General features: G+C 39.0%; 3 protein-coding genes across 6 annotated transcripts; 2 read left to right on the top strand and 1 right to left on the bottom strand.

Annotated features, from left to right (window-relative positions):
* Nucleotides 1–10,522: 10,522 nt before the first annotated feature.
* On the top strand, nt 10,523–12,370 carry l(2)10685 (5-methylcytosine rRNA methyltransferase l(2)10685). 2 transcript variants are annotated; one of them, XM_017610666.1, is made up of 5 exons: nt 10,523–10,556; nt 10,619–10,678; nt 10,735–10,921; nt 10,974–11,531; nt 11,591–12,370. In XM_017610666.1, the coding sequence occupies exons 2-5, from the start codon at nt 10,622–10,624 to the stop codon at nt 12,298–12,300; spliced, it is 1,512 nt and encodes a 503-aa protein (XP_017466155.1). In that variant the 5' UTR covers nt 10,523–10,556; nt 10,619–10,621; the 3' UTR covers nt 12,301–12,370. The 2 variants fall into 2 exon arrangements, with proteins under 2 accessions (XP_017466155.1, XP_017466156.1); XM_017610667.1 differs by lacking the exon at nt 10,523–10,556 and having other exon boundaries at nt 10,595–10,682.
* Nucleotides 11,860–14,340, bottom strand: Tfb4 (transcription factor B4). 3 transcript variants are annotated; one of them, XM_017610669.1, is made up of 6 exons: nt 14,211–14,339; nt 13,975–14,155; nt 13,721–13,916; nt 13,274–13,655; nt 13,077–13,113; nt 12,297–12,431 (listed from the first exon to the last, which is right to left on the bottom strand). In XM_017610669.1, exons 1-6 carry the CDS (start codon nt 14,230–14,232, stop codon nt 12,371–12,373), a joined length of 879 nt encoding a protein of 292 aa, XP_017466158.1. In that variant the 5' UTR covers nt 14,233–14,339; the 3' UTR covers nt 12,297–12,370. The 3 variants fall into 3 exon arrangements, with proteins under 3 accessions (XP_017466160.1, XP_017466158.1, XP_017466159.1); XM_017610670.1 differs by lacking the exon at nt 12,297–12,431 and adding an exon at nt 12,818–13,011 and having other exon boundaries at nt 14,211–14,340; XM_017610671.1 differs by lacking the exon at nt 13,077–13,113 and having other exon boundaries at nt 11,860–12,431; nt 14,211–14,340.
* A 12,273-nt stretch (nt 14,341–26,613) lies between these two features.
* Nucleotides 26,614–27,466, top strand: LOC108359036 (uncharacterized). Its single transcript, XM_017610663.1, has 2 exons — nt 26,614–26,785; nt 26,982–27,466. Exons 1-2 carry the CDS (start codon nt 26,614–26,616, stop codon nt 27,464–27,466), a joined length of 657 nt encoding a protein of 218 aa, XP_017466152.1.
* Nucleotides 27,467–27,955: the final 489 nt, after the last annotated feature.

Below are 27,955 nucleotides of genomic sequence, written 5' to 3'. Positions count from 1 at the left end.
AATTTATTATTTCCAGGCTCTAAGTATTGCCATACATTACATCTTCGGCCTATCCTGACATTAAATCGTCCGCGATTTACAAGTTATGATTAATATCAGTTGGCAATGTTTACCTCCTTTAACAATCACTTAACCAATAACTAATTCTAATATCTAAGTGCCGCCTTTAGCGGAAACGCGGGATCTGTCAGATTCGCTTTCATTTTGTACCCATTTTTTATTCTCGCTGCCTCAACAACACCATCATAGGGCAATTGAGTCAGCTGGCAATTCTCAATATCCCTAATTACATAACGATCATGTGGCAAAACTGTGTGAATTACATAGGGACCCCGATATTTTGGTACGCATTTTTTATTGACCCCAGCTGTCGTTTCGACGTTGCGAATAACCACTAAATCTCCTTCCAAATATGTCTTTGGAGGCGTGCTCCGCTGGCTGAGTCGTGTCTCGTTATACTGTTGTGATCTTTTAATGTTGTCCAAGGTGGAGGCCCGAACGGCTTGCAAATCAATAGCGCTTTCAACGTTTTGTTTCCTATCTATGTATTCTGTCAAGTGATCTACCTTTTCCCCCTTTTGTTCGATCCAAAGAAAATATTACTGGGTGTATGTTTCGTACTTGTGTGTTCAGTGTTATTCAAGCTAAACTCAACGTGACTCAATCTATTCGACCAATCCGCATGATTAATGAGTTCACTTATTTTCCCCAGCATCGCCTTTATTACTCTGTTTACTCGCTCTACCTGGCCGTTTGCCTGAGGCGAAGCGACAGCTACTTGCACATGAGAGATATTATTCTTCAATAAAAACTCTTTGAATTCGAGGGACGTAAAAGAGGTACCGCGGTCAGTTATAACTCGCCCAGGTCTGCTATAGTAGCTAAAATATTTGTGGAGACAAGCAATCACTTCTCTTGTACTAGTGGAGTTCACCGGATATAAACGGACGTACTTTGTGAATGCATCGATTATGACGAGAATGTGCTTACGCTTTGAGTTAAAGGACGGCAATGGGCCAAAGTGATCCATGTGGAGGGTATCAAAAGGGACAGGCCTCTTAGGAATACTGAATAAGTTTCGTTCACACACTCGAACTAGTGCTGAATACATGATACATTTAATGCAGTTCTTGATGAACTGATCCACCTTAACATTCATCTTTGGGAACCAATAATGCTTTTGTAATTGCGAACACGTTTTGTCTATTCATCATTCATTGAATCATTCTGATGACATTGTCTTCCATTTCTTTTGGGACGACCAGTTGCAACCGGTTTTTAGTACTTTTCTGAACACCAGCCCATCTATTAGCTCATATCCGGGTACGAGAATCCGCTGTAATCTAGCTCTTAACATTTAGATTTCGTGATCTCGGTTTTGTGTGGCCTGAATATGAAGATCAATTTGTTCGGAATCCGAAGCACACACTATAGCGTCAATGTCATCTTCTTTATGGTTTTTCACAGCTGCTGCTACTAACGTCACATCGGTGGCCACTGCCGTTGGGCATCTGCTGAGAGCGTCTACATGACCCATGTTTACACCCCCGCGGTGTTGAATAGTGTAATTGTAATTTTCTAGTTCGAGCGCCCATCTCGAAATCCTTGAGTTGAGCTGTTGCTTACTGAGGGTTAGCGTTAGAGAATTACAGTCCGTCACTATCTTGAGGGGTATCCTCTCAAAATATATCCTGAAACGCCGAAGAGCATATATAATGACCAATGTTTCCAACTCAATGCTATGATATCGTACCTCGGCAGCAGTAGTAGCTTTAGAAAAAAACATCACGGGATGAAATTTACCGCTGTAGAAGCACGGCGCCAAAACCAATGGAGCTGGCATCGCAGTGGAGTTCGGTCTGCCTCGAGGGATCATATATCGAGAGAACTGGTGCAGATAGTAACCTAGTCTTCAATTCTTTAAATGCATTCATCAGTAAGTGCAAACATAGCCCCTTCTCGCCTTGGCAGTCGTAGTGGTCTTGCTATCCTTGCATAATCTCTAATAAATTTCCTGAAGTAGGAAAATAATCCCAAGCATGATTTAACATCTTTTGTATTTTTCGGTAAGGGATACTCTTTAATTGCTTTTAAATGGGCGTCGCTAGGCCGCACCCCCGCTGACTTGACACGATAACCGAGGTAATCTATCTCCTTATAGCCGAATCGACACTTGCTCAGTTTAACTCTAGGCCCCTCTCCCTCATAATCGTCAGTACCTTCCCTACCAGGGTTAAATGTGATTCAAAATCTGTAGTTGCAACTATAATGTCATCCATGTAAACCATTATTAGCTTTTCATCGATCATTTCCCTAAAAATTTTATTAATATAGCGTTGAAATACAGCTGGTGCCAAAAGTCATACGCAGGTACTCGAATTGACCCAAAGGTGTAGTAAAAGAGGTATATTTTACAGAGCCTGACGCCATTTTCACATGGAACGACCCGTCCCGTAGATCCAATGTAGTGAAATAACTTTTTCCCCCCAAATAGTCCAAGCAATCCTCGATTAATGGTAAAGGGTAATTGCCTCTAATCGTCAGTTTATTTAGCGGTCGGAAGTCCACACATTTGCGTAGTTCAATATTTTTCTCCTTAACTAAAACTATAGCAGATGCGTAGGGAGACTCGCTCGGTCTAATAATATTATTCTGTAGTAGCTTATCGATTATCATCTTCAGCTCGCTTCGGTCATGGTAGGAAAACCTTCTACATTGGTTTCTGAATTTTATTTCGGCCTCGATTTGTCCGTACGTCATCAACACAGTTTTACCTAGGCCGCGATATATGGACTTAACAGCGTCATTACTAATTCGGAACGGAACGGCAGATTTTTGAACAAAGTTAGTTGGACTACCGGTATCGAAAAGAGAAAGATACTTGGCATACTCTTTGCGCTTGACATTATTGGTAGAAAAGGCAACACTTACCAAATTTATTGCGCCTAAGGTTCTTGGCAACTCTTCATCATCATAATCATAGTACGTCGGTACATCATCGTTATCGGTGGTAATGGCAGCAGCGGTCTTCTTCAGGATCAAAGCCTTTTCGGGTTGTTGCAGTTTCGGTGATCATGACCTCTACCCCAGCAGCGGAAACAGTTGTTGCCCGGCCTTTTTTCATATGGACATTGGCTCTGGTAGTCGCCGAAATGCGTACAATTAAAGCATCGAACTTCTGTAGCTTCAGTTTTTGCAGCAGTCGCTTTGTAAGGTGCTGATGGCTTCGGTGACATGGGTGGCATCTGTGGCTTCGGTTTAGTTTTAGTGGCGATCTGGCTCAAACGGCTTGCACGGCGTTGCTCATAAAGACTTAAGGATTTTTTCAATTGTTCCACCGTTCGGGCGTTCATTGATAGGTACGATTCCGGCAAATTGTCGTGCATGCCGTTCATGCTGAACCCTATTAACTCAAATTCGGCAACCTGTTCGCACCGGGCAGCAATGTTTTCCATTTCTAGGACGTATTTGCGAATACTGTCCACTTGTGTTTCGCTAGCACTTGATAAATTTCGCTCCGACTCACTGAACGACCAAATTCTTTTACCAGAAGAGACTTCAAGTCCAGGTAATTGAAGACATTTTTATTCAGTAGCAACTTTGCTGTGCCAGCTAGCGAGTTGTACAACGACGTGTATTTAAATATTTTATCAGCTCTAATCATTTGCATTACGCGCTCAAAGCTTCGTAAAAAAATCGTATACGCTATAGGCACGATCTTCACCATCGAATTTGCAAATTGATTGTTCGATGTCGCGAAACGATAAACGGTTTGCTGGAGCAACTGAAATCGTTTGAACAGTGTTATGCTGTTCGCCCCGCTCAAAATCGGCAATGGCTTTCTGCAGTGTTAGGGCTTCGTGTCGTTTCCGTAAAATGCTTAATGTTCGGTCCAACTCAGCTTCGTTTTCCTCAAATTCAAAATGGCGTTCAGTGGCATCGGGTTGGTCTTCGGTATAACCTGACGCCTCGGCGCCATCTTTATTTCCGACTTCAGTAAGGGCACCCATTTGTGCCTCGGAATCGGTGGAATCTATGGCTCCCGTGTTTTTGACGGAGTTTCCATTTGCTACAACATCGCCTGGTTGTTTTTCGGTGGCCATTTGAGTTTCGTAGAGCTCCCTTACTCTGGCGACTGTAGCACTTGCGGGTATTTCAACACCGGTTGCCTGCAACGCGGTCAGCATTACCTGCTTAGGCAAGCGGCTTACCATTTTTTTTTTGTGTGTAAATTCCTTAGTTTTGATTTCCGGGTACTCGACCCCACACCTGAGGCTGTAGAACGCTTTATTTTCTATATTTTTATTTACGTCGACTGCGTATTTTTCGAATGCCCTCTTTCTTCTTTTTTTCCTCCTCGTTGTCCTTTTACATGTTTCACTTGTCCAGATTTTGTCTATTCGTCTTGTTCATGTCCGTTGTACGTTATTGCCAGATATTAGTTACTATACAAATTTTCTTTATCACTGAGTACAGTGTTGCCATGCAAATTCATTATTTCCAGGCGCTAAGTATTGCCATACATTCCAATAAATTATTTTTTTAACGCTCTTATCCATAATTTACAGCACGATCTGGACACCGTAACGTCAAAACTAGACTAAAAGTTGCGAAGTTATCGCCATAGGCAACACAAATTTTTGTACAAAAACACAAACATCTGCAAAATATAAAAATGATTGATTTTAGCGCAATAACTGTGCAATTTAGTACAAATAACACCACACACTACACAAACGACCGACACAAGCCCAATATTGCGCAATGTTTTTGTTAAGTTTTGGGGCCCTATAACGGCGGCGTGTGCAGAGAAATTCCGGGTTGTATTTCCCTTCTAAGAGCTACCAAATCAAACATAAAAATACATATAAAAATTTAACTTTATGCGGTAAACAGAATTGCAGTGGTTAGCGGGTAACGGTCTGACGGGTACCCGCTGTCAAAATTAGAACACATTAGGTTCTTTCCCGTACGCAACGCGGCAAAGCGAATTTATACAAAGTGGTAGCAAGAATACAACAAACAACAACCACATGTATTTTGTATCAGGGGCAAAATGTCAAATCTCAAATCGCCTCAAAGTTTATATGTATTTCGTTTTTGCTATTCAGGGGCATGCTGTCAAATCAGCAAAAGCAAAAACAAAATACATGTAAGGCGAAGGAAAGAAGAAGAAATTAGCTGATTGGACAACACCACCTTGTATAAATTCGCCTTGCAACGCGGGATGCCGCGGGTGCCCAAAATAGCCCAGAAATCACTCCCGTACTCAGCAAAATGGGTAATAGAGAGCGAACATATTGGATCATAAGTGTCTTCTTCTTCCTGCCTGGAACAGCACGGGCTTTTTCTCCGGGTAAAAATTGATAAAGCGTCAAAGTGCATATCAGTTGTTTTGTGTTTACATGTTGCCTGCATTTACTTGGTGCTTTTAAGGAATAGTGAATGTATTTTCAATCTTTATATTCTTAAAATCAAATTTGTGAAACAAAAATTCAATGTCCAAGAGTTTACAGCTGTTTCTCAAATTCTGGGCACGAAATGTGGTTTTTTTGCGTTCCCGTACTTCTGGATTATGTTCCATTTTTGAGAGCAAACTTTTCGCTTATTCTCTAATTACCGAATCCGGTCCGGATTGTTAGGGAAAGAACCTATTGAATGGCATGGAATTGCACAGAACTTCGGTGGGGACGGATTTCTTGCAGTCGATTATTTTTACGGAGGGAAAATATTTAGATTTATTACTATTTTTCCCGTCGGGTCGAAGACTCAGGGTTCTTTTTCTGACCATTTAATTTCAACGGCCCAAAACTCACGAGAGTAATTATGCATGAACAAATTTTGTTTTCTTCGTGTCACCCGAGATGAATAAAAGAAGAGAAGAACAATGTATACGTGAATATCGGTTTGTACGTATTAGTGTCATTCGACGTTTACTACGTTTATGCGACAGAATTCATGAATTCAAAAATGGTTCTGTTTATGCATAACTCGAGAATTTATGAAATGAAGTGTTTTGAAGAAGTGGCATCGCACTAGTGAGAAATTAAACAGTAGGGTTGTGGTTTTATTGGTTTCTTTCTTAATTTGCATACACCGTTGGTACCAGGAAATGGTCCTTGTTATATTAAAATTGGGTTTAATGTATTTCAAAAAACGGAAGCGGTTAGTTGAGCGAAGGATGGCAGTCATGGATATGAAGCTTGCAATGGTGATACGACGGTGGCTGGAAATGGAGGCGACTGTGGAAGCATTGAGCGCGCTTCGAAGTATCCAGGAAAAGGTCGTGGTCGACAGAGGATGCAAAAGCAAGCATTAGAGTGTGAGGCCAGGGATGAAGTTATACATGTCCGGTTGATTAAGTTGACAACGGCGGAGGAGCGGGATGTGGAAACACTAGGAAAGCGTGTGGATCCGGATTTAGCAAGATGTGCTAAACGCAGTGCAGCGACGGACAGAGGAAGCGACATAAATCCGGCGAAAGGGGTGCCCGAGAGAAGAGACATAGTTTGGTCACCACCAGTGGCCGGACGAAGCACGGTCATGTGAGATGGTGCTGTCTCGAGGCGAATCGAGCCGAGAGGGTTTCCATGAAGGTGATTTGGTGTTGTACAAGCTTCAGCGGAATTGCTTCACCTCCAAACAACAACGTAACTGGAAAGGTCCGTATAAGATTGTCAAACGGCTGAATGACGCAGTGTGTCGAATCCAGACCGTTAGGGGACCGAGAACCAAGATGAAGGTGGTCCACTTGGAAAGACTTGCAGCGTTTGGAGTAGCAAGTGCAGGGACGATCCGACTTAGGTGGAGGGCAGTGTGGCGAATACTGCGGCAACGCGAAGAGAACAATTTGAAAATGGCAGAATGGATGACGTAGAATATTCGACAGCGAGAAACGTCAAGTTTATGAATACGAACTTTCTAGAGTTGGCATAAGTGCGAGCGCAGGTATATAAGGCCGCTGATACAGCGAGGAGTAAAGCCCAAAGTACAATCGCGCAGTGGCAGTGACAGTTTTTAAAATCAGCTGTTGCTGCTAATATTGACAGTCACTGCCGCAGCAAACACAATACGGCGTTGTCAGTGACTGGTTTGACATTCCCTTTTGTTTGTTTACATTTCTGTTGTTGCCTTTTAGGCTTCAGTGACATAAACAGAAGTTGGATGCGTTTCATTTGTGTCAGATTCAACATGCAAAGTTTGCTGCGATGAAGACGGTGGCAGTGAATGTAGAATTTGGGCTAAACTGAGCAGTACTGCTAGCTGTCACTGCTGTATTGTGAGTCGCTTCATTGGACACCACACTTTCTAAAAAACAGCTGATTTCGAAAAACTGCCGCTGCCCACTGCCACTGCGTTATTGTACTTTAAGCTTAAGTTAGTCAGTTGTGAATCAGCAAGCTACAAGTCAAATTGTAAAACAGAGTTGAATTGTGTTATCAAGTTTTGTGAAGTGTTTTAATTGCCTTACCAAGTACTGTTAATTGTTGTTATTGCATAAACAAGTATCGTAGTCAAGGACAATCGGAACACCCGATTTACATGATTCAAGTTACAAGCAATTCTTGCTCATTCTCTTTATGTGTTTTCTATTTGCTTTTACACGTTTCAATTCTGTTGAATTCAAGTTTTTGGTTCTTTACATGGGAAGCAACGAAAATGCCAAAATCCAAGCAAGAATGTTAAAACGACTTGACGGTACAGACGCATGTGTACTCGTCCCTTTTTTCTCACCCCCTCTCTCCACATGCGAGCAGAATTGAATTCAATACTTGAACTGTGTAAAAGCAGTCTAACAAATTGTATCAAACGGGAACGCTGGTTATCAGCATGATGTAATTGGGGTGTTCACAGTTCGTTCCAAATAGTGTCTCAAAATGTAGACGTCTACATTTTAAGACGTTTTCTAACCGTAAAATCTGTGGGGTTGTTGTTTCCCATACAAAATTGGAAAACGACGCCGTCTACATTTTGTCACACTCAAAGGTATGTTTTTTACGCGTCTACATTTTGCAACCTCGCAGCAGGGTTGCATTATGGCAATACTAATCACATTTTTTTTATTTATTGGGCACGTTTTCTGTATTTGCATTTAATTTGAGCGCAATTTCTGATGAAAAGAAACAAATCAAGGAAAAGAAATAACAAATATTACGAATTGCTAATTAAGTTAAATAATTACAATTTTTCAGAAACAAAATCGAAAGGCGACATATAAAAAATGCACGCAAGGAAGAAATGTCTGACAACACCAGCAAAGTTTTGAGACGATTTTGCGACGACTGCTAGAAAGGGGTGCTCACAGTTTGATGCTAAAGATGTCTCAAAATGTAGCCGTCTACATTTTCAGACACAATTTGGAACGAACTGTGAACACCCCAAATAACATGAACCAAAAATACAAGATCACGCAGGCAGGAGAGTAGCCCGTTAGATTCGCATTAAGGAAAGAAGTTTAACGATTTACATTTCTTCGTTGTTTACAATTTGGTGGTGATTTTTTACTGCAATTTTCTTCATTTTCGCCTGTGACTAAATATATGTACCTAAATGAGACAGATTGTATCTAAAAAAAGTTACATAATTCATTTGTAGTTTTTTCTTTTATAAATTTTATTTAAAACATGACTACAAAAGATGCATGCACTTTAAACACGATTAAGTTTTTTCTTTCAACTGAGCCTATATCTATAGACTATAGTCTAATGGGAACCGGAGAAGCGTTGTTTTTGTCTAACTTTGACTACTGAAAAATATGGTGAAAAAGACAAAAAAACACGCTTTGCGAAGTATACTTCTTTATCCAGCAACAACACGAAAAGTCTGCTAATTTATCCGATTCTTTTTAATAGGTGCAACAAGTCTAGAGAAAATAATCAAATTGCCGTAAGTAACTTCGAAAGCATTTTAAATATATTTCCAGAAATCATAAAGCGAATATGGGTCAATAATAATAATTGTACCTAAAATCTACTGCCTGTACTTAATGTACCTTTAAGTCATCAAACGTCGGAAAAAGGTACAATTGAACCTACTTTTTCATCCCTGCTACGTACATATAATGGAAATATTCAATTCAAATACGCCCGTATTAAAATTAAACATTTTTACTACACGGATGGCGTTTTGCACATCTCGGATGCTTTTTCATATGTAATTAAGAAAGTATATGTATACAAAGCATGTACAGCGGTGACAACACATACACACATACATAAGTTGTGTTTTTTTTTTACAAATTATCCAGTAACTTGCCAGCAACTCTCCAGTAACTTTATTTCTAAGAATTCGCTCTCATAGAAAAAATTTGCAAAAAAGTACGCGAACGCTTTTCCAGTAATAATTTGCAAGTTTCATGAACAGCTGATAAATTGGTTGTTCATTCGCAGCAAATTCCTAATAACACAATATATTTTCTATTTAAATAGGTTTATTTTTAGAAACTCAAGAATAAAAACCCACAAACAGTTTCCTTAATAGTTTAAATTTCATCCAGCAACATGCGATCAGCTGTTTTTCGTACTGGAAAATTCTTACAAATAAAAATTTATCCAGTAAAATCCAGTAAAAACTTGCAACTTCAACTGTCATTTTTCGCTCTCTCAATTTCCCCTACTTTGCGAGTTTTTGCGTACGGAAACGCCAAAACATGAAAATTCGTAAAAACTTTTACTGGATTTTACTGGAAATGAGTAAACAAACGCAATTATAGTATGACATAATGCACTAATCTCGCGCTGTGATGTTGATTCAAACTCAACATTTGAAAACACCTTTGCATGTATGGCTGTAGCTGAGTATGCAAAGACGCTTGATACAATTCGTTGCAGCCGAGAGGGTCCGGGTTGAATTACCATCTGACGGAACATAAAATTAATTTTTTTTTTCCTAATTACGAAAAATCATCTGTGCACTTCACAACCACATATTTGATAACGTACATACTCAAATTTAAAACGAGTTGGATTGTTGCTCTTTCATATGAGTATATTTTTTCAATTAGGCACGTTTCTTTTTAATTCTAACGTTTTTTCCTTCAGTGTTGGAATGTGAGTTTATGACATTCGATACGATACTAGGAAAACCGCACAACCCTAACGGCGTCGTCCCTGTGGACCGACCCCATAGAGGCTGCACCAAGGCGAATTTATACAAGGTGGTGTTGATGGCGAATTTAGATTTTCGCCGAGGAACGTCTTAATGTCAAAATGATGTGTTTGTTGTAAAATGAATACGCCTTGTTTACAACAAACACATCATTTTGACATTCAGTAGTACCGCGGCGAAAATTTGATTCGCCATCAACACCACCTTGTATAAATTCGCCTTGGGCTACACGCTTCTTGGGGTTGCCGTTAGTGGAACTCGACGACGACTGAGATATCAGCCGATCTGGGCGGGGTTGTTGTAGCCGCTACAACAACAACAGAGTTCTGGTACTCGATTCCAAAAAATATCGTTTTAAAACTATCGAGTAGAAAATATCGGTATCGAATGCCAAAAGTATCGATATGGTATCGTATCGTATCGAAATTCGTGTCGCTAGTTATCAGCAGGTAAAACATGATCCAAATTTTTTTTTATACTGTAGTTATGAAATAATCGTTTTTAAAAACAGGAAATGGTAAAGATTAGGAACCCGATATATACGCAGTGGAGATGGAAAAGCCAACGATGGGTGCGTTGAGACAATCGGCAAAAATAATTTTCATTTGAGTTTTAATTTCTTGACAGGCGGTGCAGAAACTCAAAAAGACTAACACACAGCGGGCCCTGGAAAGCTTTGATGACTTTTATGGCTCAGTTTTTGGTATCCGATGGAGAAATATACGAGCAGCGTTGCTAACACAACATAAATATATTGCATTAGTAAACAACTTTGGCGATACGGACAACACCTGCAATGGAATGGAACTGAATGGTCGAGAGTGCTCAATTGACATTTTTGCAGCAATAAAATATTTATCTTACAGGCGCCTTGAATGTAAAGTCTTTGATAAACTTGGCAAGATATCGACTTGAACACTGTGATGCATCGCCTACAAAAAATGCAAGTAACAAGTTGGATAAAACGCTAGATGAATTGCTACGCAAGCAGGAAGAACGTGAAAGACATTCGCTATATCCCAAGGGTACAGCCGAGGCACCAACATCAGTACCAAATCGATTGCAGTACCGCGAAGAGGATGCCGGTGGGAATGAAGGCCTTTCAGAAATTGAATGCAACACTGGAAAATTCGAACCAAGTCTTGAGGAAGCGATTGAAACGAACACACAAATAGATCAAAGTCGCCTAATTGATCCCCAATACAGTACGGGTGCCTTATATGAATTCATGCCTGCTAGTAGAATAAAAGGAATGGAAGATTGGATACCTGAATCTGACCATTATAAATACTATCAAACGCAAGCAGATTTTCCACTGAAATTTGAGGCCGAAACAGAATTTTTCTACCCAGAGAATCTTAATCTTTACACCTACGAACTAGGCAATTGTTCAGAGTTCAAAAGCCCAAGAAAATGTCTAACAGGTGATTTACATTGAATCAAAAGATTGTTACATTAAGTTATTATTTACTTAATTATTAAGGTGTACTTTCACATTATCTAATGGATGGTGCGTCAATATTGCCACCATTGTTTTTGGATATCAAACAAGGCGATCGCGTTTTGGATGCCTGTGCTGCTCCTGGCGGGAAATCACTTGTAATGCTACAAACACTCTTCCCAGACATTTTAGTATGTAATGATATTCAAGAATCACGTATCAATCGTATTCGGAAAGTGATGCAAGAATATCTTTTTGATTTCAAAGAAAATTGGGAGAATAACCGTGTTGCACTTAGTCAATGTGATGCGCGGTTCTTAGATGTTTACGAGAGTTATGACAAAATTCTTGTAGACGTACCTTGTACCACAGACCGCCATTCTTTGATGGAGAATGATAACAATATTTTTAAAACAACTCGTATCAAGGAACGTTTACGCATACCTGAACTGCAAGCTAATATTTTGTCAAATTGCTTACGGCTCCTTAAGCCGGGCGGTAGCTTAGTTTATTCAACATGTGCTCTTTCACCTGTTCAAAATGATGGTGTTGTGCACATGGCACTACAGAAGGTATTCAACGAGCACGGTATAACGGCGACAGTAAAGGATCTGAGTTATTTAATTCGATTGTTCGAGGATATATTTAGATTTGAGCAGTCAAAGAATATGAAGTATGGACAAATGGTACTACCCTATCTGCCAGCGAACTTTGGGCCAATGTACTTCAGCAAATTAACAAGGAACACTTAAATGATAAAATATTTTATTTATTAATTTCCGAACTAGATAATATTAATAAAGGAAGATAACAAAAGGATAATCAGACCTTTTTCTTCTTTTTTGGTTTTGACGGCAATGGGCCGGGTATCTTGAAAACCGTGCTGTAAAGAGTTAAGAAAATTGTACGTTTGTTAGTAGTTTTGAATTTTGGCAATTGTATAGATCGACTTATTAAGTGCCTAAGCGAGATTTATAAAGCGATAATTATTACATTATTAAAAATTTTGCATTGTTCAACTTTTTTTTTGAATGCGGGATTTGAATGAAGCAAACGGACTTTCAACAAATCGCTTTCAATTAAATGGCCTGCAGACACCTTTCGTTCAACTTTTGATTTAACTAAATGCTTGTGAAAGTTGAACAATGCAAACACACTTTAATTTGCTTTTGAGATATGCACATCGTCGTTTAAAATACAAAACCGCGTATCGTCATTCTGCAAAACCGCGTAACTGACATTGGCTGCCAAAAATTGGATTTGCTCACACAAACTCTTGGCTCAATCCTTATCCATTCGCGCTGAAACATACTATCCAGAAATGCGATTGCTTTATAAAATAGAGAAGCAATTTGAAATACGAGTGTTTTTACGCACTAGAAAATAATTTATACAACTTCACTTACGCGGGATTGCATTTTGCTGACAAGCGGTTTTGGATTTTGCTGATACGCGGTTTTGCTCTTTAAACGATGATATATGTACATAAGTATGAAAATTCTCAAAAGTGAAAAGTCGGAAAACTTACTGGCATGTTGTGCATATGGGACTGAACTTGCAAAATACTGAAAGAATATTTTTTTTTTAATTAAATAGGCTAATACAATATATTCAGGCAGGTCCTGCAATTCACTTCCGAGTGAATTCAATCCGAATTCGTTTGAAATTCACTCGGAAGTGAATTACAGAACCTGCCTGATTGGTTTTAACATGTGCAAGACTTACTTGATAAGCACACCGAACAAACGTAGCCAATATCAATTAATTCACGATGGCAAAAACATGCGGCCCTATAGTCCACCTTCGTCGCAGGAGGTAGGACCAACTTTTGACGCATTTGTGGATCGGGTAGGAAAACCCACAGTAAATATTGCAGCAAACCATCCAGCTGGGTTAGACGTAGATATTGACCACCTGTAATGTCGCAGCCCTGTTGTAATAGACTCATAGTCTTATCCAATGCACAAACATCAACAGTAATGCCTAATTTTTGTGCCGTAAAGAAAACGTTCATGTATGTCATGTACTGAGAGGCGCATTCGTTACTGCCTGTAACAACTAAAATACGTGAATGCATTTTAACACCTGCGGCGGCACTACGTTGTATCTGTGGAACCGATTGAAAGCATTTGTTATTTATAATGACAATCAAAAACGTTACTGGGCACCTACTCTAGATATATAGCATAGAGCCATTGCCATGCTGCCTGCTAAGAGACTCTCGCAAGGCGCATTAACTTTCGGAGCATTGGTTATAATATGGCTTAAACGTTGCTTTACAGTCTTCTCTACTAAACTGAAGACCTCGTATTGTCCATCAACCTGACGAATATCCAACTGCTTTCCTGGCATAGGATATAAGAAGTCTCTGAAATAAACATGTAGAATTAGTTCAAAACATTACTACACTTCAATGTTGTAAATACGTGGCATGATGATGACAAGAAAGGACAGCTAGTTTATTTTGGGAGCATTGCATCAGATGTGCATTGCCAAAAGCAATAATAGCATCCAAGAATTGAGTTAGCAACTGCGGGTTTTGTCGCACAATACGTTGGGATGGATTTGTGTCCAATACAATAGCTAACAAACTGAATTTATTTGATTCTGGAGAAGTAAACATTAATAGCGCAATATCAATTGACAACTTATATTTGCTTACCATCCTCATCCGTTTTATCCATTTTTGAGAGAAATATATTACTTATTTTTTAATTAACAAACGACACAACACAATACCGGTGCTTAGGAATGCAAACGATGCATCGATGTTTTCAAAACATCGATGTTTCGTCCAAAAATATCGATGTTAACATTGATGTTTTGCTGGACGATAAATCGTCGATACAGCGACTAGAAAAGTGAAAAACATCGATATCGTTCATTCACTCCGTTCGTATTATGCCGAACGACCAGNCGGACAGACGGACAGACGGACAGACGGACGGACAGACAGACATGGCTTAATCGATTTCTTTTTTCATCCTGATCATTTATGTATACATTTGTCTATATCTATCTCGATTCGTTTTGGCTGTTACAAACAACCGTTATGTGAACAAAATTAATATACCCTTGTGCACAAGCGCGCTCGGGTATAAAAATATTTCACATAATTTATTTATTTGCAAAAGCTGACGAGCGACGCACGCCAAAAGTTGAGAGTTGGCCATCTTTTTGCTTTGNGTTCATTCACTCCGTTCGTATTATGCCGAACGACCAGTGGCAAGCAAGCGTTTGTTCTAGGAAGCTGGTGCAACCATAATTCAGGATAGAAGCTGGGCTCGAATCGTAAAGGCCGGTCCACATAGATCTTTCGCGTTTGCCTTGGCGTTGGCCTTGGTTTGACAGAACGCACGTTAAAAGTATGCTTGCTACAATGAACGCTTGACAGCGAATGCTTGAGCCACAAAATTAACATACTAACGACAGATAACGATATTTCTTGCCTGCACTTGATTANGGTTGCATTTGAATTCATGTATTCATAGTCAGCTGTTGAAGCGACGCCAACGCCAACGCAACGCTAAAGTTCTATGTGGACGGGCCTTAACATCCGTTCACGGATCGAAAACCATACGAAAAAAAATACGTGATACCGTCAGTCGAATAAGTGAATGGGGTAAAGAGTACGTTCACGTATGTCATAATCCGAAAAATATGTTTTTAAGTGACGAGTATTACGCACGTATTATTTGCAAATAACAATTTGCAAAATGGTAAAATTTGCCGTATAAACGCAGAGTTAATTTTTTACTTGTAAATAACTAAATCACGCAAATAAGTATTGATTAGTGGTACTATTTGCAAATAAGCGCAAGACGCCGCCATTCTTAGGTTTATTTTCTTTTTCGATGTTTATCTTATTTCCTTTTTATAATCAAGACGTTGACCATTTTGGTCATATTATTGCCTTTTTATAATCAGGCAATATTAAAAAAGAATTTTTCACCATCGAATAAACTTACGTATAAACGTAGTAATAGTCATCTTGTTCTAACTCGTAGAAGTAAATACGTCGTGTTTATTAAAAATGAAATTTTTGCTAAAATAAACAAAAAGTTGCTGTGATAACACACGCCAACAAGAATCGGACTATAGTTTTCCGAAGGTATTTGACGTACTGAACTCGAATCTGACCCCAGAATAGCCCAATAACGTCATGTTTTCGAGATATTCTAACCTAGAAGCACAAAAATCACGATTTTTGGGCACATTTGAGCTCCTGTAATACGATGAATTTTTTTTTTTCAGAAAGATCTTCTCATATTTAAAAATACTACTCCTCCCCTCCAAAACTCATTTTAAATCTTTAAAAAATCTTTATTTGTCACCGAGAAGTCGTCTGTTGAATTTACTGGCCCATAGTCATAGTCTCAAGTTAAAACTCATTCTTGTTAAAATATAGTTTTATGTTTAGAATAGAGTTTCAAGTTTTGCTAATCGTAGACATCTTAGAAACAGCTTTTTGTTAAGATGAGAGAGAACAGTGCTATCCATATGAAGAGAAAAAATTTACCCGGCAATATATAGAAATATGAGTACTTTAATTAGTTAACCTTGTGTCCGCTGCAGGATTGTGGATTTAGCAAGCCGGGAAGTCGCGGGTTCGAATCCCACTGCCAGGGAAATTTTTTTTACATCTGTTTTTGTTCTATTAAATATTACTTAAATTTTTGTAATTTAATTATAGTTGTTGTGGCCTTTTACATTAAAATTAAACTCCAAAAAAATTTGATAAATAACGAGATTTTTATATCAAATACCATAAACAAAACAAGATAATAAAACTAAATTTATTAAAATAAAATAAGATAATGTTTATGTGAAAAAAAAAATATAAAATAAAAAAAAAATTGTTTGGAATCGCTCGGAGTGGGGACCGAACCTGGGAGCTATTGCGTTGACTACTTCAACAACAAAACAAAACTTAGAACCTTATTTTACCATTTTAAAACCGCGTTCTCCTCATTTTAAAGTTAAAATTCTGTTTTTGCCATAAAATGCATTTTAAGTTGACTATGAAAGAGTTAAAATGGTGATTACAATAAAACACAATTTTAATCATTAAAACCTTTTTCTAACTTCTCTATGACTACGGGCCACTGAGTCTAGTAAATTCGGATATTCTGAAAATGAGGAGTAGTGGATAAAACTCAGTAAATTCAACAGACGACTTCTCGGTGACAAATAAAGAATTTCGGAGGGGAGGAGTAATACTTTCAGATAATGAGATGATCTTTCTGAAAAAAATTTTTTCATCGTGTTACAGGAGCTCAAATGTGTCCAAAAACCGTGATTTTTGTACTTTTTGGTTAGAATATCTCAAAAACCTGACGTGATTGGGCTATTCTGGGGTCAGATCCGAATTCAGCACGACAAAGACCTTCGGAAAAGTATAGTCCGATTCTTGTTTAGAAAATTTAATAAAATTTTGACGGCCTGTGTAATAGGCCTATTCATACCTAGGCCTATTCAGTCCGAGCCTATTTTTCGGTGGCACAAGTTTTCGAGATTGCCACCTGGGCGGCTGGAACGCCCTAGGTTCCAGTTCTCGCTTACGCTTTAGTTGGTAAGTTTCATGTTCAAGGGACGGTCTGAAAGCACAAGTTTCTTAGTTGTCTTACTTGGGCGGCTGGAACGGCCTAGGTTCCTGTCCGCGCCTACGCTTTGGTTGGTGAACATCGTAGTTTGGTTACAGTCCGCGGATATGCTAAGGGTTGGCTTAATCACGGGTGATACGCCGCTATCTCTCTAGGTCCCTCATTTCCTTCAAAATTGAAGTTAGTGTGTCGCTGGTTGATGCCCATTCACTGGCTCCTTTCGTCATATAGTCGACTACTGACTGTGGCGTAAACACTCCTCCAACAGCTTGTTTCTTTTGGTTCATCTGCCGATGGAATCAAGGGCACTCAAAGAATACGTGGCGCACATCTTCTTCCACGCCATTTCGACAGAAGTCGCAGTACGGGTCGTGCTGATGTTTGAATTTAAACAGGTATGCCTTAAAACAGCCATGACCACTAAAGAACTGACTAAGATAAAAATCTACTTCGCTATGCGTTCTATTAAGCCAGGATACCAGATTTGGTTTGCAGCGATAGGTCCAATGACCTTTAGTCGTACTATTCCACTTGTTTTGCTACTCCGTAATGCTGCTTTCCCGGGCTTGACGTCGGTTAAATTGAGTTAGAGTACGCGGCGTGGATGCAAGGACCGTCGATTCTCTCGGGTATTATACTGGCGATTATGAAAGCTGCTTCGCCCGACACTGTTCTGAAGGCGTTGCAAACTCGGAGCGGGTATAAACGGTATGTTGAGTTGCCTCCGCGGAAGTATGCTGGACACTGTGCCGCGTTTGACCAAATTGGGGCAGCATACAGTATTTGGCTTTTAACCACGATCGCTAAGAGTGAACGCCTCTTGGACTTCCCTGTCGAGTCGCTTGGCAATAATATGCTCCAAGATTTTCCCTGCCGTGTCTAGCAGACAAATAGACCGAAAACTTGAGGGATCATCCAGAGGTTTACCCGGCTTAGGTATTAAAACAATCATTTGCCTCTTCCAGATTTGAGGGAAAGTTCCATTCGTTAAACATCTATTCAAAACTTGTAGGAATGAGGAAGCGCATGGCTGACTGCAGTCTTAAGAGCTATGTTGGGCACGCCATCGGGGCCAGGAGCTTTCTTTACTTCCACTTTAGCTGTTGCGAGTGTGATTTCTTCTTCCGTTACAGGGTCAACAACACTCAACGGATCACCGTCCATAGTGGACACAAACGGTCTCTGTACAGAAAAGAGTGTCTCCACAACGGACTTTAGGTATGCAGAGTTGGTCGGATTCATGTCTTTGCCTTTCAGTTTTTTGAGACAATTTTGTAAGCCGATACCCAAGGATTCCGTTCAGCATCATCGCAAAGCTCTAAAAAGCATTGCTGCTTACTTTCTTTAATTCCTTTCTTTAGTGCGTCGCGTGCACTCTTATAAGCCGAAGTTGTCCCTTTCCCTAACTCTCTGAGCGTTTCGCCTACATCTTAGACATTTCTTTCGCAGGTCCGCTATGTTATCGTTCCACCAGTAAACCGCATGACGATACGTGGAGGAAGTTCTCCTGGCCATTGAAGCATCGCATGCTGCGCGAATATCGGGCATTAGGTGATCGACCATGGAGTCTGCTGACCCTTGGTAAACGGTGGATGGAAGCATGCTGGTAAACGAGTCAGGGTCTAAATTACTGGTTTTCCAGCCGTGCGATATTCCGGGGTTGTAAGTCCGCTTAGACAGTTCTCGTCTGAAGTTGATATTGCAAATTAAAGCTGAATGATCACTTTGCGTATAACACATGCTATGTTTCCATTCAGTGAATCTATATAGCCCGGAACTGATAAAGGTCAGGTCTATTATTGACCCAAAACCAAAGCGTGGTACATTTGTGCATAGTTTGGCCGTGTGCCCAGTTTGACCGCACTTGAAGCACGATTTGCCAAAATAGTCGCTGCTCCTACTGACCTTGGATATGTGGCCGAACTCAAAACATTTGTAGTAGCGCATTGGCTGTATTTTATGTCTTTTTCGGCAGATAACCCAGCCAATTCTGATTTTACCTTGGGCTACTAATTTATTGGCAACGCTCTCGGGTAGGAGTAAGGATTGCGGTCTGTGTGCCTCCGTATGCTTTTCGTATCGACCGGATATCGGATACTTGCACTTTAGAGGACTCACCCTGGTCATTTAAATCTAAGCACACCTCTTCGCTTGTCGTAACTTCGTCGATATCATGTCTGTCTATATGAACCATTTCAGTTAGGCCTCTTGAAGTTTCGCAGTATTTGCGTCCTCAGACTTGTTCGGCTGAAACAGGAGATCGCAACCAGCTGTTCTTCTGAACTGTGCTGATCTTCCGCACAGTTTTGCTTAAACCCTTCAGGCTTTCCTCGCTCTTTACCATTTTCAAAATGTCAGCGTAGGAACACTCTCCAGAGAATTTGGTTACAATGGCGTCCGGGCGGGCTGGCTTTTTTCTCTGCCGTCTTTTCGGTTTCACCTTAGTCCACTCCATATTTAAGTTGGCTGTGGTAACGTTGGAGCATGACGACTGGTTATCGCCGTTTGGCTCCTGGACCGCGTTGTCAGCAGTTGCTGGTTGATCACTGCTACGAGTTTCTCTGCTTGCGCTCGAGGTGAGGTGACACGAATGTGTTTTCCTTTCGGTTGTGGGTGGTACTCGGGTGTGGGTTCGTTCGCCGACCTGCACTTATTCCCTGTTTTATCACCTTTGACTGGCCGGTCTGTTTGAGTCGATTTCACTGAAGAACTAACTGAGGTCATTTCTAGATCATTACTCTCAACGATTTCGAAGAATTTCGACATGCTGGTTAGGTCGTTCTTCATTTGCAGGTTCACGTGCCTCTGGCTGTCCATCATCTTCCTCAGTTCCCCGATCCTTTCCCCAATCATACGGAGGGCGCCGTTGTACTTAATTTAATTTAATTTAAAATATTTTAATTTAATTCAATTGAACTTAATTTAATTTATTTTAATTTAGTTTGATTTAATTTATGATGTATTGTGGAACAAACCAAAAGAAGTAATTTAATTTAATTTAATTTAATTAATATGCATGGTTGCATTCGTCCACAATGGTGTGCCTGTCAGGTCCGTTCCAGTAGTCCGTCGTTTAGTTAAACTTAATTTAAGTTAATTTAATTTAAATTAATTTAATTTAATTTAAGTAATATGCATGGTTGCATCCGTCCACAATGGTGTGCCTGTCAGGTCCGTTCCAGTAGTCCGTCGTTCCAATCCCACATACATACACTGGCGATCAAACGCGAGTGCATGCTGATTTTTGTTAAATATTTGTCGGTTTTTAAGTTAAATTTTTTTTGTAATGCTTTTTTATAAAAAATGGTTCATTCCGTAACCAGAACTTATAAAAATTGAACAAATTTTCATCTATATTTTGAACTTTTTAGTCTGAACATTTAAAAAAATTCTGGGTATGTAATTCTAATAAAACAGGTGCAAGTTTAAGCAGCTAAAATCGCTTTGGGTTTTTTTTTCATATAAAAGGTGCAATTTATAATAACTGGCGTTGACTTTTTTAATTTTGTTTGCAAATGGTCTCTCGCATTTAATTCTACAAGAAATTTACTTGTTATGGTAAAGAGTGCAAAACCCCGTCAGAAAAACCAATTCGTTAAAAATCAAGGCGGTTTCTTTAGCGCGTTTTTGTAAAAATTCAGATAAAAATTTGAAAATTAACATAAAACTGTTGAATTTTTCAAAGTTTTGTATTATGGTTTGTAGCGGATATGTGAATCTAGTTTTTTCGAGTTTAAAAAACATTTCAGGCTACATTTTATTTCGTGTAGTAGTAGCTTTGTTTCTTAACATATAATTATCACAAACTATCAGTAATTTCTGCTGGAAAGCGTTTCTTAGCACAAAAAACTAGCAGAAAATAGCAGCTCTCTCTCGTTCTTACGCTCTTATTTTTTTGGCTCTCCTGCTAATTTCTGCTAGTAAAGTTTTTACTAGCAGAAACTAGAAGCTGTCAAAATGGATAAACAAAAATTCGCGCCAAATATTTACAATAGTCAAATACATCGATCAGCTGTTTACTGCTAGTTTCAGCTAGTTTTGCGTTTCCTCACTTTTTCTTTATTTTGCTCTCTGTGAGCGTAATTCTCTCACTGTCATTTTCGAGTATGGAACGCTTTTTGGACTAAATCTGAGTACTTCGGACTCGGGCGATGTTGCATCCCTACCGGTAAACAATATAAAATGTATAAAATGGTATACATAAATGACTCATTTTATAAACGATTTAAACAAAACGCATTTCACAACCTTTTTGTGCAAAGGGCCTGTGCCAATTGATAGAAAATTACTCTGGATTGTACATTTTTGACAACTATGAGGTGAATGAAAATTTTCAACCCGGCAGGGCTGGTTAACAGTTTTACAGCAAGAATCACACCTACCTTCTGTCTTGAAGTATTTCTTTGTTCTAATGTTATTACTAAGACGTCTAATAAATGCATGGTTTTCAGTTCTAGAAGAATCAAAGTCGGTAAAGATAAGCATAGTTGTCAAAACGGTGCTTTAAGCACTAGATTTAGTGCTTTTTGAAAATTAAAACACCAAAAAATATTATTTATTGCCTAGTGCCTTTTTTAGTGCTTTTTTTCTGAACTAAAATTTCTCCGATATAGTTAAAACCTGAAATAATTTTTAAATATTTAAAGCTGTGGCAGCACTGAATTTACAAAAATCTACAAATTTAAATGAACTTAAATACAACCATGATTGATAAAAAGCTGAACTTGCAAATTCACCTTGTTCAATTCTATTCGCGTTGAAAATGCTAGTAGATATGCGAGTAAGTTAAGTATTTCTTTTTTCTTTTCTAATTATTTGTAAAAATTTTTATTTTTGTACCACCTGAGTAAAACACATCGTTTCTTGGTGCTGAATCCAAATCTGGCCGCACAATTGCTCTAGCACTATAATTTTGAGATACCCTAACCTCAAAGTGCCAAAATCACGGTTTTTTGCGATATTTGAGGTTATATAATGAAAACATCAATTTTTTTTGCTCATTTCTACTTATGGCATGATTTTCGTTTGTTGGGATTCGATTTGACTTTCTTGAGATATATCAGTTTTAAGGTGCAGTACTTCGGTATTACGTCGTAAGCATGAGTCATTACAGCATGTGGCTTTTCAATCGTTATGAGTGAAAAAGTTTTGTTTATTGATTTATGTATGCATTCTTGTAAATATTGTTAAATTTTTGTTTTTGTTAAATACATACAAACTGTTTTGAAAAAAGCATCCATTGATTCAAAACCATTTGGTGCTTTTAGTGTGGTAAAACGATTTTTTTTCCAAGTTGTCGGTGCTTTTTGAAAATCAAAAGTTGGCAACACTGAAGATAAGTATTTTTTGTATAATTGCTGCATTTTAATTGCTCAACTTCTTTTGCACTAGAGCAACTGTCAAAAATTTACAGCAATAAAAAGTTACGAGTTGGCGCAGCAGAAATGAAAAATTTTCTCACGATAATAAAAAGTTTTTTTTCACCATGGAACTTTTCTACTAATTGACATGAAATTACGCTCGGCGCGCTGCCACTGAGGGCCTTTGCCAACTGATAAAAAAAAACGAAATTGGGAAAGATCAAAAAAAAATTTTGAGATTTCTCGTTGTGAATACGAACGCCATAATTTTTACCTAGCTCGTGAGACTATGCAAAATTTTGAAAATATGTATACACATAATGTTGTTTGGCGGTAATAAAGAGTCAAAATCAAAATGGAGTCTGAAAAAGAACAAAAAGCGTGCATTAGTTGTCAGCTATAAAATAAATTAAATTTATTTGCAAATATTTGTTTGTTCTCTTTATTGAAAGGTAACCACGTGGAAAAGCTTATGTTAATTATATTCATAAGAGAACCTGGCAGCTCGCACGTTGCCTAAATTCTCACATGGCTGCATTTTTGACTAAGATAATTTGAATAATATGCGCAAAAAATGAGTAATTAGTCTTAACGGCAGGTACGTAAAAGGGCATGCGAGAACGAAGAGTTCTGAGAGGCACGTTGAAGGTAAACTGCTCAAGAAGAGGTGGGCAGTCAATGGAGCCAGAGATAAGATCGAAGACAAATAAGAGTAAATGGGTACGCCTTCTATTTCCCAACGCAAGCAAGTTTATTAGTTTACACCGGGGGTAATATGAAGGAATCGGATCTGAGAAATTAAGAGAAGCGAGGGCAAATCAAATAAACACCTTTTGAACTCATTCAATCCTTGAAGCGTGACAATTATAAATAGGCCTCCATATAATAGAGGCATACTCAAGCTTAGATCGCACTAAGGAATTAAATAATGCTTTCCGAGGATAGGGGTCTCTAAAATCTTTGGCATATCTACGAATAAATACTAAATTACTATAAACTTTTGGAAGTAAATGGCAAATATGATTTACAAATGAAAAATTCGAGTCAAACACGACACTAAGGTCAACAAATTCGCTAACAGGAGTAAGCTGATGGTTTACGAGGTAGTAATTTGTTGTAAGGATATTTTGAGATTCACCTTTAAGCACCTTTTTAATACAGTTTATAATATTCAAACCAACTTAAAAGACGATATTAAAAGATGAAAAGACGGCACATCTGGGGTGATGTGATGTGTGCTACTCGCACATTTATTTCAATCGAGTAGAAAGAAACTATATTCAAAGTTCGGCTTTTATAGAAAACTGTGTGAATACAAAATACCGTATTTCGTGAAAATAGAAAATAACAAGATGTCAAGTTACTCAACTATCGATAGTTAGGGGCTGCCAACTGAACCATATATAAAAATTAGTTAGTCAGTTCACAACAAATATATTTATACAATTTAAATAGTAGTATGCTTAACTAGTACAATCCACAACAGACGATATAAGTCTTCCTGAAGGTAGAGAACATCAGATGAGGAGGTTATTCTACGAAAGAGTTTTAAGTCATCAGAATACAATAAAAAACTGGAGGTTTTTGAGACAGGAGCTAATATCATTTATAAACAAGACAAACAATAAGGGGCCAAGAATACTACCCTGGGGAACACCTGATGCTACAACAAAGAGATTAGATTTACAATCATCGATATCTACAGAGAGAGTCCTATTTGTAAGGTAAGACTTTAACCATGTTAGGAATTTAGAGTGAAACCCAATGCACCCAACTTTTATAGCAATATTAAGTGTGGTACCTTATCAAAGGCTTTAGAAAAGTCCGTATAAATGGTGTCTACCTGAGAGCCATCTTTGAAGGAAGAAGCACAAAATTCTGAAAAGAAGCTAAATTAGTGACCGTTGAACCACCAGCCACAAAAATATGTTGGTGGGGCTCAATTATTCTTTTGGCAAGAAAAGAGAGTTTAAAATGTAACACTCTTTCGAATAACTTTGAGCAGACAGACAGTTTTGAAATAGGCCAATAATTTGTGATATCATTTCTACTTTCAGATTTAAAGACTGGGGTTAAAGAGGCAATAATCCAGTCGAAAGTGATAGGTTCAATATATGACATAAAGAAATCCATAATGACAGACTACAATGTTTGACGAAGTGTGCACAAAACCATCAGAATCACATTTCAATGTCGGAGTTTGGTTAGACATGGCGTAAGTAATATCAGATGTCGAGACATTCATCGAGCCAAGATATAGGCGTTGAGTCGGCCAGTAACTTCGTTGTAAGTTTATAGAATCGCTTTCACAGGCGAAATTCGAACTGAAAAGTTTTGCAAAAAGTTCCACAGTATCTGCTAGAGATTTCGAACATTGTCAGTTAAAGTACATGCAAGTCAGAATATTAGAACTGCCACGCTTAGAACGTACGAAATTCCAAAAAGCTTTTGCGTTGTCTTTAAGTTCAGATTCTAGTCTCCTAATGTACTGGTTATAAAGAAATTTGTCAAGAACATTAATCTGTTTCGCACTATTAAGGTATTGAGATGATTATTGTGTATATTTGCCTTATGGCGTTTGTGGTATTTATTTCTTTTATTTTTCAGATTTTTTAGAGTGTCAGAGTGCCAGGGTAATTTATGAGGATTGGAGGGTAAGGTAGCCAGTTGCTCGGAGAAGACCTCAGACATAGACTCATACTATCATTTTTTTAATTGAAGATATCACATCAATTTACGTCATTTATTTCCAGGTTTAAGACGTCGTAATCTGCATCACGAAAATTGTAGGAAATCCTCTTGTTTTGCCTTAAGGAAAGCTTTTCAGAAAACTCCGAAGATATGATAAGGGGATTATGATGCATATCCGGATAACACATCGGAGTCTTAAATTCAGATAGGTTAGATATCAAATTTTCGTGTACAAACACAAGATCTAATAATTTAGATAACTTATTGAATATGCAATTAATTTGTGTAAGATTAAGGCTAAAAAGATTATCAATAAAGTCTATTTCATGCGAACGAGTAACGTTGGTTGGGGTATGGCAACCCGAGTTTTGAAAGCATGCCCAGTTAATGCCAGGGAGATTGAAGTCGCCAAAAATACAAAGATTACAATTTCCATTACTTTCATAGATGTGTGAGATATTCTCTATGTGATAGTTATATAACTCTTCTGAGCTATTAGGTGGGACATATGATACACAGATAAACAAAGGGCCGAACGAGCTAACAACAAGCACACATAATTGGTCAATTAACGTATCGTGGTGGAGCAATTCAAAAAAGGACGACCTTAAGCTACGCCTTAAAGCCATTAGTACACCACCCCCTTTGAAGTGGCCAGTTTTCTCAGCATCCCGGTCTTTCCTATAAGTCTGGAAAATGTTGGAATCAAAGAATTCTTCGCTGAAGAAATTACTATTAAACCAAGTTTCCACAAAGATATATATGCCATAATCCATACTCTGAAAAAACGGGTATACGCTTACTTGCTTATAACTGTTTTTGATAGCAGGCGAATCTGATGAGTGTGCTTTGATTTCGATGTAAAAAATGATTATAAACCAACTAAATAAATACACACATATGTATGCACATACCACTTACACTACATAGATTCTACTATTTAATTTGATCGTTTGCAATTAATTCAACATTTAACAAAGGTAAAAAGTATGGAGGTAGACAGCGTCCACTCTACATTAGAAAATATATTCAATCCACCGATATATTCACCAATGGACTACCTAAGTGTATGCGACAGGCGAGGCCATCACATCCTTATATTGTTAATTATTTAGAGTATACAACTTTTTTAAATTATGAGAGTGTTCCTGGTAACTTTACAACTATAAGACAGATAATTAGCAGGTCATTTAGCTGAGGCAATCAAGCTTTAAATAGCGGAATTGAGTTTGGTGTTCACACATACGTCAGCTGCGCAATTAGCGATACGAAATCAGCTGCTGGATTACATACATTGATGGAAAAGTTGGTACAATCGTGCCTTTATTTAGTTTGAAAGTGCATTCGGTACAAACACACAATTTTATGTACATTTCAAATAAAAATGAATCAAATTTAGATGAGCCCGATGATGCTCGGAAATCATCACTCACTGCAGCCTTTGGGCTGCTCTCAACCTTCTCTGACGGACCCTCTGGACCCCAAGTCCAGCTTTGTATACTTCAACTCGAAAGAGCGGAAGATTTTCAGGCGTGCCCTGGGCGAAGGCAAGTCTAGGGAGGAGGCCTTAAAAATGGCCAAAAGTATATCAACGATCACTGGGTAGTTGAAACGTATTCGCTCCGAGGAGCAATCACCCAGTGACAATGTCACGAAAAAACCCAGACCGGCTCACATGGGGCTCGAAAAAGCCACCTTTAGCCGGGTGGTAAGTAGCGTAGACTTGGGTTTTGTTCCGGTTGACTCAGTCAAACAATTCTTTAACGGTATAGCAACTAGCACTGCTACAAGAGGCGATAATAGACTTCACGATTGAGAACTCGAGCGCGGACGTAAAGCCCGCGGTCGACAGTTGCGTACCTCGAGGTGGGTGGCTTCTTGTCATCTGCTCGAACGCTCAAACGGCGACGTGGCTAAAATCAAACGCCCAGTTTATTAAGACCAAGTGTCGCTTGGACGTTAACTTTTTGGAGGAAAATGAGTTCCCTCGAACTCGTGTAATCCGAGGATATTTCCCCCAGAGTCTGCAGCTCAGTAACGAGAAGATTCTGAACACCATCACTGCTCAGAATCGCATTTCGACCGGTAGCTGGGAGATATCGCACAGGCTGCCAAGTGGTCAGTTTGTACATTTGGTACTACTCATTGACCACGTATCAATGACGAGACTCGCTGCGGTGAATGGTCGGATAGCCTACAGATTCGGGAAACATAAAATTACATCTGAGGGACACTTCGCCTACGAAGGAGCCGCAGAGTGTTGAGACGGAGGCGGGGAAACCTACAGATGCCTCGGCAGAAATCGACCAGGACTCCTGCTCATCCTCCAGCAAGGCCACTGGGCAGGCTGGGAGCTGGCACGAGGTCATCCCAGCCTCGAAAGCTACCGAAGTGATGGCGGTGAAACCGAATCCGCCCCAACTTCCATTAAACGAGGTAGTTGACCCCCCCTCGGGCCAGGGCGAACATCCTACGCGTAGTGACACCCGAGCAACTGTGCAGGCTGTGATTGTGTCGTTAGAGGTTGCCTCGGCTTCAGAGAGGGATCAACAACGTCTGCCAACCTCGCTTCAACGGAGGAAATTACCAAACACATTTCATCTACTTTTTTTCGTAGGTACCATTTTCCACTGCTTCTAGATTGCTCCTGGTACTTTGTTTTAACATATAATATTAGAAGCTGTCACCGTGGGTGAGTTATGTATATGTATTATAATTTAATTTCCGTAACTACTTCGAAGTTGTACATGCAT

The sequence above is a fragment of the Rhagoletis zephyria genome, unplaced genomic scaffold (assembly GCF_001687245.7).
Source record: "Rhagoletis zephyria isolate East Lansing unplaced genomic scaffold, Rhagoletis_zephyria_1.1 Rzeph_scaffold_00330, whole genome shotgun sequence".
NCBI classification, from domain to species: domain Eukaryota; kingdom Metazoa; phylum Arthropoda; class Insecta; order Diptera; family Tephritidae; genus Rhagoletis; species Rhagoletis zephyria.
Note: the sequence above shows the minus strand (reverse complement) of the source record. Positions and strands in the feature narration are given on the sequence as shown.